Source organism: Amphiura filiformis, chromosome 18, assembly GCF_039555335.1.
Source record: "Amphiura filiformis chromosome 18, Afil_fr2py, whole genome shotgun sequence".
Classification (NCBI taxonomy): Eukaryota; Metazoa; Echinodermata; class Ophiuroidea; order Amphilepidida; family Amphiuridae; genus Amphiura; species Amphiura filiformis.
Genome location: NC_092645.1, coordinates 3,457,779 through 3,478,829, shown reverse-complemented (window position 1 = coordinate 3,478,829; position 21,051 = coordinate 3,457,779). Strand labels below are relative to the sequence as shown.

At 34.8% G+C, this 21,051-nt stretch overlaps 1 protein-coding gene across 1 annotated transcript; it reads right to left on the bottom strand.

Moving 5' to 3' along the window:
• Window positions 1-12,512, bottom strand: LOC140139680 (uncharacterized; the record flags this gene model as incomplete). Its single annotated transcript, XM_072161382.1, has 9 exons — window positions 12,488-12,512; window positions 10,891-11,151; window positions 10,457-10,570; window positions 8,738-9,081; window positions 6,525-6,663; window positions 4,130-4,344; window positions 3,468-3,628; window positions 1,584-1,765; window positions 1-131 (listed from the first exon to the last, which is right to left on the bottom strand). Coding segments are annotated over exons 1-9 (1,572 nt in total), but the record flags the coding sequence as incomplete, so codon positions are not given.
• Between the last annotated feature and the right edge of the window lie 8,539 nt (window positions 12,513-21,051).

Sequence of the window (21,051 nt, the reverse complement as noted above, 5' to 3'; positions counted from 1 at the left end):
AGTTGGAGGTGCCCAGTAGTTATTATAATTGAGTCTCCCAAACTCAGCCAATCGATTATCAGGATGGTAGCTCGAAGCAATGATTTGAATGTCCTTTACAAGTCCAGATTCAAGTCCAAGAGGTTGGATGTCTGTGAAAAACAACAACATTAAAATGCATTTTAATTAGAATATCTACACTTATTTTGGGTTTCAGTGAATTATGCTCGTAAAGTAGGATGTTACCACTATCGTTTTATTTAACAGTTGCAGTGCTCATTCATCCATGGGCGACATTAATTGCAATAAAGACAACAACCGGTATGGCCCATCGGCCATACCTTTGATTTGTCAATCAATTTGAGAAGGGAATGATGGTGAAATGGCTCACATGTATTTTAATATATTATCCATTTTACTATTTCAAGTGCTTAAACCATGTGACCACTGACCCGACCTTTATTTCCTCGTGTGATACAAAATACATGTAACTTGTTTTAAACTGCTTAAAGCATTTTGTAATTTGATTTTTGCATTTACGTTGTCGTCGTCCTATGGGTCATGGCTGACTCTTTTACCCCGTTTACATTGGGCAAAAGTCGTAATCAACTTAAGCTGTATTTTGAATTACGACAGCAGATTCATTCGTTTGTTTACATTAGCGAAAAGTCGTAATTAATGACGACTTATTCGAATTCACTTGAAATGAATGATGATACAAGTAATCATTGGAATTACGACTTTTGAATTACGATTAATTACGACTGTATCTATTTACACGTATGATACGAATTAAGTCGATTACGACTTTGGTGAATTCGATTACGACTTTCGCCCAACGTAAACGGGGTATTTGTGACCCTGTTGATATTGTCTCGTCTAGAAATGCTGCAGTTTGAAGCGTTCTATTTTTGGGCACAGGGTAGTATGTACTCCAATTTCATTTCTAACAAATTCATTTATTATGTTCCTTTCACGATATTCTCATCATCTTCCTCCAACACCACATCTCAACATTACGTTTACACCATCGCGTAATAAATTGAAAGGCCCAAAACTAGCTCAGCTAAAACATGTAGGTAAGTAACAATAAGACACGTGCTAATTTTAGTGCATTTCCAGCTTTAATAATCCGTTATCTTTTGTATATCGAAGGTATAATGATTTTTGCATGTATTTGCTGCATTGCATTCATACCCATTTATTTGAGACCTTAAAAATGTACTTTTCTTAAATATGTTTTTTACAATGCATGTGGAGTTCACAAATCTATTTAATTTTGTAGCTTGAATTAATCTGGAAACAATTTCTGGCTAAAAACAAACAACCTTATCTATTTTGGTCGGAATTATATTTCAAATTTGAATTCAACCTTATTTTGCAAAAAACATTCTACCCCATCACCATTTTAAGTCCCAACAAAAGGAACTCATTAAACAAAACATATTGACCATCCAAAGACCAAGTTCAATACTTACGGCTCAGTTGTAAATCACAACAAATAGTCCAATCTGGGACAACTGGCATATTGGCAATTCAATGCTATGGTGACGTGGGATTTCGTGGTGCCTTCACTATATACATTATAGACCATTATATCTTACCGGTATTATTATTCCAGTTAATGTAAGTCGTTTTCAAACTGTAGAGGAAAGCTGGTAACAGGTTCTTCCTTTCCCAGGCACAATCTGGTGTAAAATCATAAGCTACAACCATCCAACCAGCGTCGTTATCGCAACCGTAGTAGTTCATATTTATAAACCATCGTCTTTCAACAAAAGTATCTCTGCAAGCAAACAAGAACAACAAAAAAAGCACCATCTTCCCATCAAACACAAAAACCTTATTAAAACGTTTTAAATAAGTTATATTTTGGGTTTTGGTTTAGGTAAAAACGTTTTAATAACATTCAAATGTCGGGTTATATAAAGGTCATGAAATCGTTTTAAAACATTTTGTATGAAAACACACTCCAACAATATTTTTTAAATGTTTTCGAAATGTCATTGTAAACTATTTTTGCAAAAATTTTTGGCCAAATAGTTTGTCAACACTTAAATAACATTATGTTAAAATATTTGCATCCAGTAAACACAGAAATGTTCTTAAAATGTTTTTTTTTACAAAACGTTTTAATAACATTTAAATGTCGGGTTATATAAAGGTCGTGAAAACAATTTAAAAACGTGATTGTAAATATTTTGGGCAAACATTTTTTGAAAAATATTTTTTCAACCCCAAAATAACATTCTGTTTAGAATGATTTGTACCAAGTTTTCAAAAATGTTTTTTGAATGTTATTAAAACGTTTTTATACCCTTTATATAACCCAACATTTAAAGTTTTCTGTAAAACATTTTGTGTTTGCTGTGCAGTAAATTACCAACAAATGTTATTTAATGTTTATGAAAACGTTTTATACCATTAATGTACCATTTATATAACCCGACATTTAAACGTTTTCTGACAACCTTTTATAACCTTTTGCGAATGATGTCGAAAACGTTTTGTGCTTGCTGTTTTTTTTTATTTACTAATGCGTTTGAGGTTTATTTTATCTTTTCATGTTGCACAATTTCGTTGCACAAATAACAATAACGCAACCCTGACAATGGGCCCTTCCATTTGAAATCCTTTAAACTCCTATGGAAGACAATACGTTAATTTTCCACATAGGTAGTGAATTTTAAGTGAAGATAACTGGATGGGCGACTCCATTTAAAACCTGCACCCTTTAAAATAAAACTAAAATAACTAGAATAACTAATAATATTATTATTAATATCATAACTAGACAGGAGTCACGGTCGAATCAAGAAAGCAACAAATTACACACTTGATCAAGATATCTAAAATAGGTGATTTATTTTTCCTATTACGTATTTTTTTCTATCTAGTGTTTCATGTCCTGAAAGCATCTACATTAATATTCAGGACGTTCTAAAACTCAGTGGTTTAAGTGAGTTATTTGTGGCTTGAATAAAAGGGAGGTCACGCTTGTTTGATGGCATGTAAAACTACGCCATTTGAAAGTAATAGTAAACACTGATGGCGCTATTTATCTTAAATCGTTTTAATGGCAACTAAAACATCAGAAAAAGAGTAACACGTAACAAGGAAATTTTCACAAAACTTATTATCATGAAATGTAAGGAATAACTTATTTTATTTGGCTAAAAATAATAGCGCCCTCAATATGCACACATACCAAATTATTACAAAAAATAAGAAAAAGATGAATAAGTCGAAAACGAAACGAAAATCGATGTTAAAAATAGCCACAAATGAATGTATATATATATACATATTAGTGTTATAGCTGCTGGTACTGTGCAGGTCTAGAAATGAACATTTCATTATGTTTTGTTAGAAAATTCAATAAATGATCACATCAAAATAACCATGAGGTGACAGCCTCTCAGACCGCAGCTTGGGAGAGGGGTCAGATTTAAGACGGATGTCCGACCATTTTGCATTGTTTCACTTACCCTTCCACCGAGAAGTAGTTTTGAGGTTCACTATCAATATCATCATATGGTGAGGAGAGCAAACGGTCTTTTGAAAACCAATTTGAGCTGTTTGAGTCAGTTCCATTAAACTGTAGAGTCATTAATTCCACACCGGTATAGTCAAGCAATACTACCATAACCTGAAATATACAAGAAAGTGCCATATAATATTTATTATATTTTATTCATTTCCTTACATAAATTTTTCCTTTATCTATTACCAGCGTTTTCCGTCCTTTGGGTCGATTGTGGTCGCCAGACTTACCATGAGTGATGCGTATAGATTAAATCATGATTCGAGGGGTTATTACTTCTCCACCTTTAAATGCTAATTGCTATTGCTTTGTTTGTTGTTGTTGTTTTTCGTATCAATGTTGTTGTTGTTGTCGTCGTTGTTGTTGTTGTTGTTGTTGTTGTTGTTGTTGTTGTTGTTGTTGTTGTTGTTGTTGTTGTTGTTGTAGGTAACCGAATATAGGTTTGTATATTTCAAGCATCCTATTCATGTAGCTCCCGAGGCCGAGTGGTTAAGGTACAGGTCTCGTAAACCTGAGGTCCCGAGTTCGATTCCCAGGCTGTATCACTTTTTCTACTTGTCAATAGTTTCCTAACATATTTTGACATCATATCGATTTAATTCCAACCTTGTCAATATTCCGGGTCTCCCAGTCGACAGCAAAAGAGCTCTTGTAATGCCCCGTGAAATTCGTAGTGAGTTGACGTGCTTCTGGAATTTCCTCAATGCCGGGTTCGTTTCTTTGCCATACTTTGTAAGGATCATATTCATCGAATCCGTCGCTGTTCATTGGTGCAGAAGCGATACCGGACACAGCTTTGAAAACCAACTGCCATTCAGGATCTAGACAAAATACATGTACATGTCATGTATAACAAGACCCTACTTTCACATGAAAGATGATTAGCATTGAATGTTAACCATTAATAGGATATTATTATTAGCAGTAGTAGTATTAGTATAATAATAATAATAATAATAATAATAATAATAATAATAATAATAATAATAATAATAATAATAATAATGCACTTTGAATAAACCTGTGTACATACAGTGATGTATGAAAAAAAAATCCAATAAAACAGCCATAGGTGCCAATTGTATTTTAGAAAAGGGCTCGTAATTGGTAAAAGTAATTTCTTGGCTATTTATATTGCGTTAATACATAATTGTCCTGAAAATACAAACGCATACTTTCGGGTATAAATTAGTATAAAGAGCAAAGAAATTGTCTTCTAACAAGCCCTTTACCAAAATACCAATTGTGACACACATGGCCTTTTGATGGTAATTATATATACGCACTGCATGTACACAGGTTTATTCAAAGTACGTAGCATCAAGCGAGTACAACAAACGGTTCAATTATTTGTTCACAACTACATTAACCGTTGCAAAATTTAGATTGTAGTAGTAGTAGTAGTAGTAGTAGTAGTAGTAGTAGTAGTAGTAGTAGTAGTAGTAGTAGCAGTAGCAGTAGCAGTAGCAGTAGTAGTAGTAGTAGTAGTAGTAGTAGCAGTAGCAGTAGCAGTAGCAGTAGTAGTAGTAGCAGTAGTAGTAGTAGTAGTAGTAGTAGTAGTAGTAGTAGTAGCAGTAGTAGTAGCAGTAGTAGCAGTAGCAGTAGCAGTAGCAGTAGCAGTAGTAGTAGTAGTAGTAGTAGTAGTAGTAGTAGTAGTAGTGTAAAGACAGAGATCAAGCTCTTGGCCAATGGTCAAATGTTCGACGCTTACATGGCCCGAATTATGAGTCGCATTAGACAAGAAAGTGGTTGGTGTTTCTAGCGAGTTTTTGCGAACGCCAAATATGTTTGACCGATCATAGACGTTCTAGCATGTAATACACGGTACCCCTTTGAATGAGGGAATTAAGTTACAACAACGGCATTTTGGGTATTTCTAGCATGATAAAAGGCGTTCATTAATTTCGCATTTCAAGCTTAAATTCCTGTTGTATATAACTACTTTACTTGCGCCAAGTACATATTAGTTAACAGTAATAAAATCAAAACCCAGTTATACTCTTAGAAAAAAACTATATAAGCAACGTTGGGTAACACAGAACACAACACTTGGGTAAAAAGGGGTAACATAATTATGGTCATCAACTGGGTAAAGCTTGCTCAGGTGTGTTTGCGTAAAGCTTTACTTGGAGATATTTCTTAATTCACATCAATTCCAAAATATAATGAATGTATGATTTACACAACTCGATTTTATATTGGCATTTCTTCAAACCCGATTTTCTCGAAAAGTTGTTTATTCGCGGTACCCCACGATACGACACAATGGAATATAGCAGAGTCTTTCCCTGTGCCTTTCACTTCGTTAACCACCATGTTGTTCCGGTACGCAATACACACGCTATCGCCATTTGCATTTCGATATCATCGTTTCATTCAATACCCTTCTGATAGTTGAGTGTTTAGATAACTGCTAACCGGAACACATATGACAGGTATTTTATCTACTTCTGTGTTTGTAAATAGACAAGAATGACAAAATTGTCATCATTGCCGAATAGGAAAGTAACAGGGGTTGTACACCCACTAGGCCATCCGGCCTTCTGAGTATCTCCCCATTCATTTTGTACATCCGCTAGGCCATCCCGCCTCCTGTGTATTTTCCCGTTCTGTGTATCTTCCCGTTGTGTTGTTTGTTTGCTGTTGTATTTTAAATTGAATAAAATAAAGACTGATGAATGAATGAATGAATGAATGAATGAATGAATGAATGAATGAATGAATGAATGAATGAATGAATGAATGAATGAATGAATGAATGAATGAATGAATATGCAAGAGGCCCCATTTTCGCGTGCATAGAAGTTAATGTTGTACCACGACAAAACCACATCTCAATGACCTATAAAATGTATGTCAACATGTAAAACATACCAGCGAACAACAAAAAGCATTTATGATTGAGAAAAAAGTTGAAAGTCTGTTGTTTAAATAACACAATGTCATATTAAAATATGTTCAGGCACAGCAGAATCAAATGTCACATACTCTATTGGCCCACCTTCGCATCCTATGAGGTCAAATCGCATGCTAACATAGTTGTGCCACTCAATGGGTCGTATCTTGATCATAGTTGCTTGAACCGCTGAAGGAAACAGTTTAGTGACTGCGGTGTCCCTGTCAGAGTTGCCATCAAAAACCTGAACAGAAAAGACATGCTTTGAGGTTATAATAAACATCGCATTCAATATAAAACAAAGTATTGTAGTAAATCCAGAAGAAAAAATGCATAATAAGATTAAGCAATGCAAGGAATACATTACGAAATACCTTCGGGTATTTTATGTAAGTGATGTAACGGAGATCATTCGGTGTGGACTGCTAAACATTGGTGGCAATTGGGTGAAATGCAAGGATTCAATTGAAATTAGTAGGTCAGTCCTTGTAAGTCCAACAAAACTCAACATTACATTCACTGAATAATATGATATTCCGGGGAGGGGGCAACTTAACACCCATGACCTTACGGGTATGTTCCCCCGGAAAGGCCCCCTTTTTGGATTTCGCAAATTAATTGTCTGGGCCTAGGGATCACAAAATATGTAACATTTGCGTGTAGGACATATACCTACCAATTTATGAGGCTCAACAGGTCCAAGGTCTATTTGCATGCTGTAGAGGGGGAAATAAAAGTTGCTCCGATTTTCGTAAAATGGATGCAAACTGTTCCTCAAGTTCAAGAGATTCAGGAAAGTTTTTACTATGTGCGATGTGAATTCCAGGAGATAGATGATAAATAAATACAAAATCCTACAGAATCCTACATATCTTTAACTCTTTGCTAGACATCGCAGGTAGTGCAAACTATTCTTTTTCTGAAACCTCTAACCTAAGCGAATACTTTGCTCAACTTTTACGAAAATTGAAGCAACTTGGACTTGACAAGCGAATCGACCTTAGACCTTTTGTGCCACAACACTTTTTAACTACCGTTCACGCACAAACATTACATTTCCGGGATCCGTGGGACCATTTATGGTCATATTTGAAAGTGTCATTGGAATCAAATAAATTTTGCCCCCTATACGATGCTATGGGGTCATTTCTAGTTCAGCATACTCAAATTAACAAAAATAAGCTGGTTGCCAACTTTTACGCAAACTTGCCGGTAGGAACGCGATTTTGGGGTTCGTACGGCTCATCTAGCTTTTAGCTACGGACGACAGTCTAAGATTATGGGAACATGTAGCTGGAAGAAAATTGAGATTGAGAGGCAGAATCATCTGCTTCATCAATTTGTACACTGCATAATCGACGAAGAATTAGAACGCCTGTGGATGAAGACACATTTAGCGTGTATCCATTGCGGGACAGCGTTTACGAAAAAGCGTTCTCTGAATTGGATCTGAAGGGTCGCAGAAACGGGCCTTATCAAATGCTGGCTTTTCGAGAGATCCATTATTGCTCCATAGACGGGATCTACCCTAAAGCAGCGGTGGTAAGCCAAGCTAGTAGTCAAAGACTATAGTAGTTCATAAACTGCTGCTATTATCATGATTATACGGTATAAATCTAAGAATTATTAAGCTATTGAAATCTGCATAGAAACCGTGCATAGAAATGGTTAAAGAAAATACACTTTGAAAATGTCCAATATTATAGGTCCCTGCTTTTCCGAAAGGTAAACCAGTTCAAATAATTAAAAGTGAATCTTATAATATTGATATGCGTATAATAGTTCAATTATATCTAAATTAATTACCGAGTTTTAGAATTAAGTTGATGATTTATTTTATTCTGTGTATTTTGACACCTCATTCGGAACGACTATGCGACTTTATTCCCTCAAGTTATACCATTTTGAATGGAAAAGAGAGGATTGCAAAAATGAAACATTTGGGATATTTCTTCCTTCAGGACGACTCCCTGCGACTTTTATTACGGGCTCATCACAGTGTGACAGATCACACTCATTAGCTGTGTAAACCTCTGTCACTTTTGAAATGTACTTTTTTTTATTCAAATTGGTATAAGTTGCATCATGTCGAATGAGGTATCACAAAACCCAAAATGAAATTTTCCATTAGCTTTAGGGTTGGTGTCTTTAAGATATTGGGTTTTTTAAGTGTACGGTTAACTTTTGTGTGTAGTATTTTTAAATGACGGTGGTATCTTAACTTCATTGTCATGTTTATGTCTGTTTATATTAATACTTTGTAACAAAAAACAGTTTTCTTTTGTATGCAAAACGGTATATTTCTTTATATTTCATACCAAATCTTCCTGGTTATCAGACGTTTTTACTTGTTTCCATTCTGAGCCATACATGTTATATGCTACTTTGAATTTCGTCACCCACTGAAACAATGTTGGGCTATTTCTTCCTTGAATCATCACTCCGCTAACCCACATTATGGCGCGCATGTTTACTTGTATCCAGGGGTTGACATCAGTGTTTGCAGCCACCCATGATCCTACCACTAGCACTTCACCATGACTTTCTTGATGATTCAACCTTGCATTTTGAGGACCGTGACCCGAACTCCACACACTGGACGCTGTGATTTGTCCATTGTCAATTCGCTTATCTTCCATACCAAGTTGATGCAGACAATTATCTAATTCAATAAACAAACCAATACCTGTTATGTGTGCCTAAGTTTGGACACCAGATTGAGATTTAACCAACGTCCACTAAGAACGGTGTTTATAGTGTAGCCACCCGAGACAAAAAGATTGTATTCCGGCAAAAATATCCTGATAAATCATTAATCACCTTCATATACCCACGCAATGTGTTTTAATAAATGAAACAACTTTCAACAACCAATAGCCGCTGCATCATACCATGGAAGTAAGAGACATGGAAGCTGGTCGATCCAACACCTATTGAATTATTTACGTAACATTCTATAGAGGGTCCGTATCAAGCTATTGTGATAACAATGTAGTCAGCGTGTCTTTGATGTGGATCATACTTGCCGCCTTTATTGCCAGTTCGTTTTTTTACAGGTTTATTATTATGAGCAAAAAACGTGTTTTTTCTTGATTAAGTATGTTGTTTATATTCGGAAAAAAGTGACAGGGATGTTAGATTTGTAATCCATAATTACAGATATCCAATCAAAATATCGAGTTCAACCCTAGACTTGCAGATTTTCTTAATTTCAAAATATTGGAAACCATGCATTTACTTCTAAACCGCTAATTAGCCGTAAAATTTGATATGCGCACTTGGCACATGCGTTACATTATAAAATTAATCCCGCATCTATTTGTGTGCCCGGGCTGCCCGAAATTGCTGTTGACCAGAATGTTCCAGGGTCGGGTATTATTTTTACATTCTGCGTAAAATAAATTGTATTTCATTTCATTTTCTGTTTTAAAACTGCTATCTGAGAGTCTAGCATATATACATTTAATCGGTAGGTTTTTACATAATTACATACCTTTAATAAAATTGTATAAATTAAACTGATAGCATTCTGATCATTACGTAGGGATTTTATAAAATCTGTTTGTGTTCATAAAACTAGTCATGCACTGCGGTAATATAACACAGCCCATTGTCAGGACTTAGTACACGACTTCGTACTGCTATTGATTTTTAAGCGGGAACTTTGATTTTAGACATGGTACACGTTAACCATGCGTTGACTCGGTTGTTCCCCTTCCACCTGTACTTCTTTTGTTCAGTATTGCGGCAAGTATGATACTCACTTTGATGTAGTATTTGACCAGCTTCCATGTCTCTTACTTCCATGATCATACTAATTATTTATGATCGGGATGTGTGATACTTTAACATTTTTTTCTAAAAGTGGACACGACATTTGTTTTTTCCGCGTTTGCGCGCATTTCGCTGTAATTCATTATGTTATTATATGGTCATTTAGTACTAGTCAAATAACTGAAGCTTATTTTTTAACTTCCAATGATGCCTTTACATGTATATATCCTTACAACGGACATTAAATTGTATTTAAGACTTACCCTTCTCACATCGAGACCCAGAGAATCCGTCTTGGCATGCGCAAAAGTATTCCCCTATTCGATCATAACAAATACCTCCGTGTTCACAAGGATTCGAAGAACACTCATTTGATTCTGGAAAATATAATGCAATGAAAATGGATTTTGTACACAAGAAAATAAAATGTGCTAAATATTGGAAGTTTAGCATAATTATGAAATAATGACATGTGCTCGATTATGCTCTTTATGATTACATCAACTTACAGCTCATAAGTGAATAATTCTCACTGTTGTTAGAATTTATGTCTTTAAACCTGACTTTAGATTCCGCTCCGCACGCTGCGCTTTAGACTGTAAAACTTGTGAGTCAAGTCGAATAATCTGAACGCGGAACTCTGATTAATTCTTTTAAAAGCAGTAAAATAGTGTATTATTATACGGTATGTACTTACCACAATATTCCTGTCGCTCTAGTAGGATATCAAGAGTCTCTTTGTTCCAATGCATACGGTTGGTTAGTGGTGTAGGATCATCCACAAACCATAGTTTCATATCGCCGCTTCCGTCTTCATAGACAGCACATACTTGGGTAGGCTTCCGAGGGGCTACAACTCCTTGGCAATGACATCTCTGTTTGTACGGTAGCGACCATCGCAAAGCTCCTCCTCTTGCTGGATCTGGTCGTTCCTCAAGTACGCACAGTTGGGAAGAGACTATTGGTAACAAAACTGATGAATAAGTATAATCCAGGCAATCTTTTTTTCTCTGAATTTTAAACGTATTTTTCAGTATGTTGCATTTTTACTTAGAACACTTCAAATACTTAAAATAAAAATTTGAAAAAAAAATACTGAAGCGGAAAGGAGCTTAATTTGCATGAAATCTGAAGATCCAAATGTTCCTTGAAGGATAACTCCGGTAATCACTACGTTATGACTTATAGAAAAGCAATAATCAAGCGCGAATCACGTGGTTTTATTTGAAACAAACTCATATTGACCATTAAAACGAATAAAAACAGCCGGCGCTCAACACGCGATATTCAAAATTCCCGCGCCGAAATTGTCCAGTGCAATGACGTCATAGTTACTTGTACTCAGTTGTTGTCAGCCTTCATTGTATTATAGGACGTCATTGCACTGGACAATGTCGGCGCCTGGGAAAAGTAAACGTTCATTGTGCAAAACATTTTTATTATTTTATACATTACTATAATAATACCATGTATGCTAAAAAGAAGACATGTTATCATCTGTAAGCGATTCCTCCTCTCCCAACTGCGCCACATGGTACTCTGAAACGGTATAAAATTGCATCGTCAGGGGTCTTATTTCCTTGCTTTGTATTCCATATCTTATGATTTCACACCACCAAATAGTATTATACGGTCGTGCGCCCTGAATGCATTTCTCAAAAAAAATGCATAACCTAAAGTAAGCATTAAAATGAGCAGAAATTTGCATAACTTTGGCTATTAATTTGGATTGGTCATGATTAGTAATATCAAATCCTGCAAGTGTACCACAGATGGGAGAGATCGAGTATTTTTAATGACTGTAAGCAGTCATTTCTGTACCGAAACACTGGCATGATTTTGAAGGTAAATTAGGTAATTCTCAGACATCATAGACTTCGAAGGCCAGTCGTAAAAAATAATGACGGTCAACCTATATTTTATCCCAGTCAGAGGGATCAAGCTAGGGCTAATTTCAACCATCATAGCTGTCGTTAAGATCTGAGTAGCTCTTGCGAAGAAAAAATTGCGTTTTCTTGAGACGAATTTAGTACATATCTCTATGGGGATTTATTTGGTGGTGTGATATCTTATATAGATTTAACTTGATCTGTTTAATTATTTAAAGGTCATATATTGCTCGGACAACATCATATCATTGGCAAGCTAATATTACATAACACCTAATAAGTATATCCTTAAGTCATTTGATTGGTTGATTGTTGGTCACATGCCTACGTCCCTACCGTGGCATTTGGTTATATGCGCCGTGCATTTTCGTTATATGCACCGTGCATTTTTGTTATATTCCGTACGATCTATTGCATAGCGAGATTGCATGTTTTTTCAGTCCGATTTTCAGGCCAATACTAGCAGTATACCGAGTTACGGGAGATTAAAACAACCCAATTAATTTGTGGCAATTTTGGATGATGAATAACCGTTATAAATATAATCCACATCTACAAATAAAGCTGCGAATAGGTCTATTCCGATTTTTCTCTTTGGCATGTTTGGGAAACAAGAAAGTGAAAAGGTAACTTACAATAAGCATGATAAGCTTACAATACGCATTGGTTAGTCCCTATGGTTAGGTAAGCTTAAATTTTATTTCGCGTAAGAAAAGCCTAATATAAATAAAAAATAGGCCCATAATAATACTTTTGTACATGTTTAATGGCTTATTTTTGAGTGATACAAAAATATATTGCTAAAAAAGGCCTATACACGTCTACGATTCATACGGGTTTTTTTTAAAACTCGAACAAGGCAAGGCCATTCCAATCAACCAATCAAATGGCAAAGATCTACTTAGATGTCATATAAAACAAATAATGAATGCATTTTCATTCGTGCAATGGAAAGAATATTTTCATTTGTTGAAAAATATAATGTTCCATTCAACTCATCTTCGCTTCGTTGAATGGAACATTCCATTTTTCAACTCTTACCATTGCACTCATAAACATTTGTTATTTGTATTATTATGAGGACAATGAAAATGACTCCTTTTTTGAGAAAATAAGTCGTTTAAAATTGATATTCCGCTAAAACCAACTGCAAGTGGTGAGTTCCTTCGAACGAGACAGATTTGACCAAGAAACTACTGTGATGTCATGAATAAAGTGTGCCAGCTTTGAGAGAATGCACTGTCAACACGCTCAATGCACAGAACGTATTTGTTATCAGAAAAAAAACCTCTGAATTAAGTATTACAAATTTAATGGTTTTTACACATATGGATAAAATCAGACCGCTTCTTTATTATATATTAGTAAATTGTGATTACAATTCATATGTATATTAAGTTGATGAGAAATATTTGGACTAAAAATTTAAAAAAGTATTTAGATCAATGTTACCGTACACGAACTTAGAATTTGACCGTGACATATCCATATTGTATTTATTATGCAAATAAACAATTTCAATGGCACAGGAACTAACCTTTTGTTGAACCTTCACAAATTCTCGTGCTACAAGGTCGCGCATTATATACATGACTGAATTTCAAAAGAGCTCATATCGAGGGCCCATGTCTATGTAACTGCTTGTAAACATTTACTCTTAATTTACTGTACATCATCAGTCTCCTGTAATGGAAATCAATTTTGCTTCGAACGGGGGGAGGACCGTACGAGGCAATATTTTACCAACACAATTTCTCCTTTTTCAGGAGAAATACGAATAAAAAAATTGCAACTAGTGTCAACTTCTAACGTAATAGTTATTCTCTTCGAATGGAGTTTCACTTGTTTTTGCAGTAGATATGCCCTTTAATACAATAATTCCGAAATACTGACCGACCCTCGTACTATTATCTGACTGGTACTGAATGTATTAATAATTTAACACGCATACAAAGATAATGATAAATATTTTCTGGTGCGTTCAGTATTTAAAGTTTAACGAGGCCATGAAATTAATTAACGTTGCAATTGCTTAATTAATATACACAATATTTTCAATAATAGAAAGTTCAATATAAGCTCAAAACAAATACATGTATACATCGAATAAGAAGATGCTTCCATACGCTCTCTTATTTCTCATTAACCTGCTTTCAAGAGTTGTAGTGGATTGGTCAAACAAAAAACAAAATAAAAATGATTTTAAAAAAGTGGAAAAATACAAAATTCATTATAGCCTATATGAGTTTGTAAAATTTGCTTAATATTAGCTCATAATTTATTTATTTTTAATTTGTAATCGTCTTACCAAGGAAGATGGTCACTAATATTTCACTCCATTGCGCTCAAAGAAGTGGTTAGAATATATCAAATAATAATTGCCATTTCCAAGTAGTAAGTCGGCATAATTAACTTTATGGCTTTTATTAAATTGGCATTAGGGGTACCTCTTGATCCATAGCATCATAATCACGAATATGACATTTATTTAGATGCATTAAGAGGGTTAGTAGCCACCACAATGAACTTCAGCTACGTAGGTTTAACCAACGTTTGCATGTTTATCATGATCTTTCCAAATGGGCAACTCTGAAGGTGTAGGAAATGATTATACTTCACCATGTTGGTAAATCAAATTTGATTGATATTATTGATTGATATTATTTTATTGCAAATTCGTGGCCCGTGGGCCAAATTACATACAATAAATTACAATATAAAAATACACATATAAAACAAACAGAATTAAATATTTAAGCAAAAAATTGCACATTATAAGACACACACAAAAATATAGAATTGGAATTACATTATTTAAGAAAATTGCATATATAAAAGTCACAGTAAAAACATTTATCATAATATTGCACTTTTTAACATTATAAAATTACATGAAAAGATTATCATATACAAGTATAGCATGCAGAACAACTCTGGGTGGCAAAGAAAAAGCAAAACTTATTTATTAAATCATTCAAACAAGCAAAATTGTCCACGATAATCAACCTATAATTATTTAAACAAAACAATAATTTCGTCTTTTTTATGCACCTTTTCTGATATAGAGACGTCGATTAGAAATGGATTATTTTTGGAACGGATACACCGTTCTACTAACCAAACCATAGGAACTTGTAGCACCGCCTTGCTGAACGTTTGCCGCAATCCTCTATATAGGGTAGGATCACGAATCTTACCTCTACCTGTTCGGCGTCGGCATGGGGTCAGAAATGTTCCTTATACGCTTGTTTTATTTCCAGAAAGTGTTCCTTGCCTCCTTCGTCTAAGTCAAGCGTTTACTTGTTATATTGTACGCCTGAAAGCCATATTGTAACATTTACTGAGGAAGGCACCCTTTTTACATGACAGTATTGTAGTTCAAAATCAAAGCCTTCGCTGTACAGTAATTGTGACACAATGTGATATTTAAATAGAATTTCGTTTCCCGTCGTTTTATCCCATGATCAAAATATTAGTCAAACGCGTTCATAATACAGTACGGGATGGTCATAAAGCATTAAAGGACCGACCTCAGTCTTAATCGACGGAGTAAATGACACGCAATGGTTATCGACATAGACGCTAGAATTAAATGGCGAGTTTCTTTGTTTTGCCTTAGTGGGGCTTAAACATAACAGGGGATATATCAAAGAGTGACAACTAACATTTGGTGGAAAAGAAAAGCAATCTATTTCTTATAGAAATGTTACAGTATGGCTTTAATTGTGATTATAATAATAATAAAAAAAGATTGCTCAAAATCATTAGCATCTTAAGTATTATCAGTTTATTTCATAATACACTTACCATAATTTGAATAAGATCCTGTCGTCGCCTACATTTCCGTTACGAGTTAATGAATAATAGCACAACTGGTAATAATGACTAAGAAATGCCTTACTACGCTTTGCAAAGCATTTGCAAGGAGAAAATTAATATTGCCAATGCCGCTGTATAACATTGGGCTACTTCTCTGCCACGATACGTTACTGAGATAGACACTAACAATAAACGTCCATAACTTGGTTGTACTCCTATTTTCAAATGCCACTATTGTGGGATTTTTTTAGTAACAGTGGGTATGATGTGTATGGTTTACGCATGCGTATAAACCGAGATATATGCTGTATAAAACGCCGTATAAAATGGTTGTACACTTCCTTGAACAATTTTGTTAAACACGCGCAGTTCAAAACGTAAAGCACGTAGATAAAAATTAATTTAAACAAGGTTGTTCAACCCCCCCCCGGTTTTCGCTCGGAAGGTCATTGGTTCAAATCACCATCCAGATACGTTCCAGAATACATGCAAATGCTTGGAATATAAAATAATTATTTCAATAAATACCAATTTAGGCGGGGATCCTAACATTCCTGCAACGTCTCCCAGGATAGCGTTGTAATGCACACTGACGTCACTGCCACATCAGGGTAAAATGTGTATTTATTTTGGAAGGTTCATTTTTGTTTTAAATTTTGGGGCGTTTTCCCCAAAATTGATATCTTTGGTGATATTTCAAGAAAGCGACATGCCAAAGACAAAACTGTGGGCACATACAGGCTGAGTCAAAAAGAGGTAAACTCATGTTTGAGGGGCTGTAACTCAAGATCTGCAAGGAATCTGCTAAAAATGAAAATACCACTGAGAAGAGCAAATTCTACACGTCTAAATAAAAAAAGAAATTGTTGCAATTGCAGACAGCAAACTCGAGTTATACTCATTTGAATACAATCACCCATTTTTGTAGCTGCACACGGTTTCACTTCCCAAGTAGGGGCACACCTGTTATATTGATTGGTAAGGCGCGATATTCAAATGCAAATAAAGTTCTGTGGCAGGTGTGGTTTCGATCAATAATTCCTACATGTTAAAGGGCTCTTTTCAATATGAATTTTACCTCATTGCACTACATTATAATAAAACGGACCAAATGACAACATATTGACACCACAATTTACCGCACGGGAGCGCACGTTTCTGTCGACGAAGTATCATAAACTAAGAGTCCCACTGAAGTTCAGCATCTTTTTCGTCTCCAATTTCCTACAGCTAACCGGGTTTCATGTAAGGTAGCAGTATATAAAAATGTGAACAAGCTCAATGTGCATGGGACACTAAGGAACAGACAGCCGGAAGCTTCAGGCACACCACGAACTGCTAGATCACAAGTGACCATTGCTAGAGTTAGACATGCGTTACAGCAAGACCAAAGATCAGCTCAATCCTTTACCCAACATTCCTCAATCAAGCTTCTGCTGGATCGTTCGTAAAGACTTGAATTGGTATCCCTACAAACTATAGTACCGTCCCAGCAAACACAAAACGTTTTCGACATCATTCGCAAAAGGTTATAAAAAGTTGTCAGAAAACGTTTAAATGTCGGGTTATATAAAGGGTATATTAAAAAAAAAAAACGTTTTCATAATCTTAAAAAACATTTTTTGATAATCTACTACTCAGCAAACAAAAATGTTTTACAGAAAACGTTTAAATGTCGGGTTGTATAAAGGGTATAAAAACGTTTTAATAACATTCCAAAAACATTCTTGAAAACTTGATACAAAACATTCAAAACAGAATGTTATTTTGGGGTTGAAAAAATATTTTGCGAAAAATGTTTGCCCAAAATATTTTCAATAACGTTTTAAAAACGTTTACATGACCTTTATATAACCTGACATTTAAATGTTATTAAAAGGTTTTGAAAAAACATTTTAATAACATTTCTGTGTTTGCTGGGTTCAAATATTTTAACATAATGTTATTTAAGTATTGACACAATATTTGCCAAAAATGTTTGCAAAAATAGTTTACAATAACATTTTTTTAAAACATTTAAAAATATTGTTGTAGTGTGTTTCCATACAAAATGTTTTAAAACGTTATCTTGACCTTCATATAACCCGACATTTTAATGTTATTAAAACGTGTTTACCTAAACCAAAAGCCAAAATATAACTTATTTAAAACGTTTTTAAAACGTGTTTGTGTTTGCTGGGGTAATGGACTTTGTTGAATATTAATTAAAAGCAAAAGTTGTCTTTTCAACAATAAATCCTGTTAGCACTTTCCTGATTCGTCGAGATTGAAATGGATGAAAATCAATCAGCCGTGTGCAGCTACAAAAATGGGTGGTTGTATTCAAATGAGTATAACTTATTCTTATATATACTAATTACAACAATTCTTTTTTTTATTTAGACGTATAGAATTTGCTCTTTCCAGTGGTATTTTTATTTTTAGCAGATTCTTTGCAGATCTCGAGTTGCAGCCCCTCAAACATGAGTTTACTTCTTTTTGACTCAGCCTGTACTTTGTTATTCTTAATACAGCTCTTTTCTGCATATAATACCTACGTTAACATAATTATTTGCCCTTCGTTTTGGTGATATACTAATATTATATATTTTTGTGCCTGTATTTTGGTGTTTTCAATGTGTTTTCGACTTACTGTTAAGTAACCGGGGGGCACATCAATATGAAATTGATATAGGTGTAGGGCTGGTACTTTCCCAGTAAGGGGCATTCGATGAGAGCAAAATCGTCGGCCGCATCACATACTGGCGTATTTGCAAAATACTCATTTCGAGGAAATCGAATTTGAAATTTTAGCGATTTTCATTTGCTTTATAATCTTAATTAAAACATTATTGTCGATCAAAACCTAAAAGTAATGCAAATATATCATATTTTCAATGTAATTCATTTGTCACTATCACTATCAGAGCATAACTTATATTATGCAAAAAATCAATATAAAATAAAATACGTTAGTGTGTGAAAAGGGCTAAATGACAATTTCGCCATTCAAATGACAAGTACGTCGTGTAAATACGTCACTATGTGAAACAGTTGCGCAAATATGTGTGATATAATATTGAATGGCTTTGAGTGTGATACAAGAAATTTTTTCAATGTTATCATTATTATTATTTATATCAGGCTTTCTCTCTGCGGTAAAATGAAAATTACAGCTTACCTAGCCACCGGGCCTAACCAATGCGTATTGTAATTATGTAAGCTCACTGCTTACCTTTTGACCTTCTTGTTTTCTGCTCTTTCCTTCCCCAAAGACAAATTCGGAAAATATGCAGGTTTCTTAGTAGATGTTGATTATATTTCCTAGGTTACTCATCATCCAGAATTGCCGCAAATTAAGTTTGTGATTTTAGGCCTACTTGTTTATAAAATCTCCTGTGAACCGGTACGGTGGCTGTGTTGTTGTGTTGTTGTATTGTAATGCGTGTTGGTGCTGTCAGGTGCCGTGACCATGGAAACGCGCGATGGCGTACGCGGTACGCGTACAATATAAAAAACAATATTGTACTGCATCCGGGTATTTTGCAAAACTATACAATATCTATTTTTGTCGTATCGCTTAAAAGCCTGATATAAATAATAATAATAATAAATACCCGCCCTACCGGGTCTCATCATGGCACATAAACATCATATGTAACCATACGCCACGAATGAGCCGTAAAGTCGGCCTCCGGTAAATTGTGTTTTATATCGTGTTTAGAAAATATACACCATAAGCTTTAAAATGATACCGTATATCATTTGCCTCCAAACGATATTCAGAAGCGGCGTTATGGTTTGTTTAAAATTGCTCCTTCAGCAAAAGGTTACCTTATTTCGGTGCTACATATGTCTCTTTTTCCATATTGCTGGTAATAAATATCAAAATCATCCCCCAAGTCATCAAGGTACAGGAATGTCCTCTCATTGTTAATACATACCTCAACAAAATACAAACAAAGACTGGGGCTATTTAAGAATTCTATATATAGAAGCTTATTATCCTCTTCAACAATATGATTAATGATTGGTGGATTTAATGTCTTAACAAAACATTGATTCAAAATTGTTGTTGTCTTACATAATGGTATACTAATGTAGGACATATGTAAACATTACAAATAGTCATATGCACAAAAATCAGGTTTGAATTTTTCCAAATTTATTTTAAAATATCGCACATTATGGATTTAAGCGTTGCGCTCGCGTACTACGCTTAAAAGAAATCTTGCTTCCTGGTTTAGAAAACCCGTAACCTATTACAACATATATCTTCAAAAGTACACTATTATACAAGGTGAACGTGATAGCTTAGGCACAACATCTAATATGTGCCCCGATAGGTACCGACGCTCTTTCTATTGTACTCTTCACATTTGCATAGTACTTCCGTTTCTTATTTAAATGAAAAACACTATGCAAATGTTATTATTATGCTTAGTTCAATAATTGATTATATACCAGAGTATGAAGAAAGAGTCATCGGTACCTAACCGGTCACCGATCGTACTATAGGACCAACTAAGATGTGGTGCCTTAGTTTTTAATAATTTTGCAATGTTCCTGCACAGCAAATACATTTGTAAAGGTGTTGAGTAACTAAGCAACAGGTAACTTTCTTCAATAAATTCAAACAATGTATATTTTTTCATATACTAGTCCGGGTTAAACACACTTACGTGCAGACTCTTGGTGTTACCTTCAAGTAAGCAATCACGAAATTATGTAAACTGAGCTCAAAAAGAAACTTGTCAATACTGTCAATCAAAATGAACCAAAATTACACACAGGATTACATTAATACTCTACTCAAAACTCACGTCAGTAACCAAGCAGTTGTCCAACTGACACAACAGCAAAATGCACTGTCATGGAACAGCTTCCTGGACTTCCTTCACTTTCACAGCCCAACATTTGGCACCCAGGACAAAAAATCTGTGAGAATGCACACAAGATCCTTGCACAGATGATAAAACGGTGCTGCTTTATGCTTTACATACACTTTGTTCATGAAACAGGGCTGGGCTGTGAATGTGGTCCAGGAAGCTGTCCCATGTCAGTGCATTTTGCTGTTGTGTCAGTTGGATAACTGCTTGGTTACTGAAGTAAATCTGTGTGTAATTTTGGTTCAATTTGATGGACAGGATTTCAAGATATGACCTTGTGAA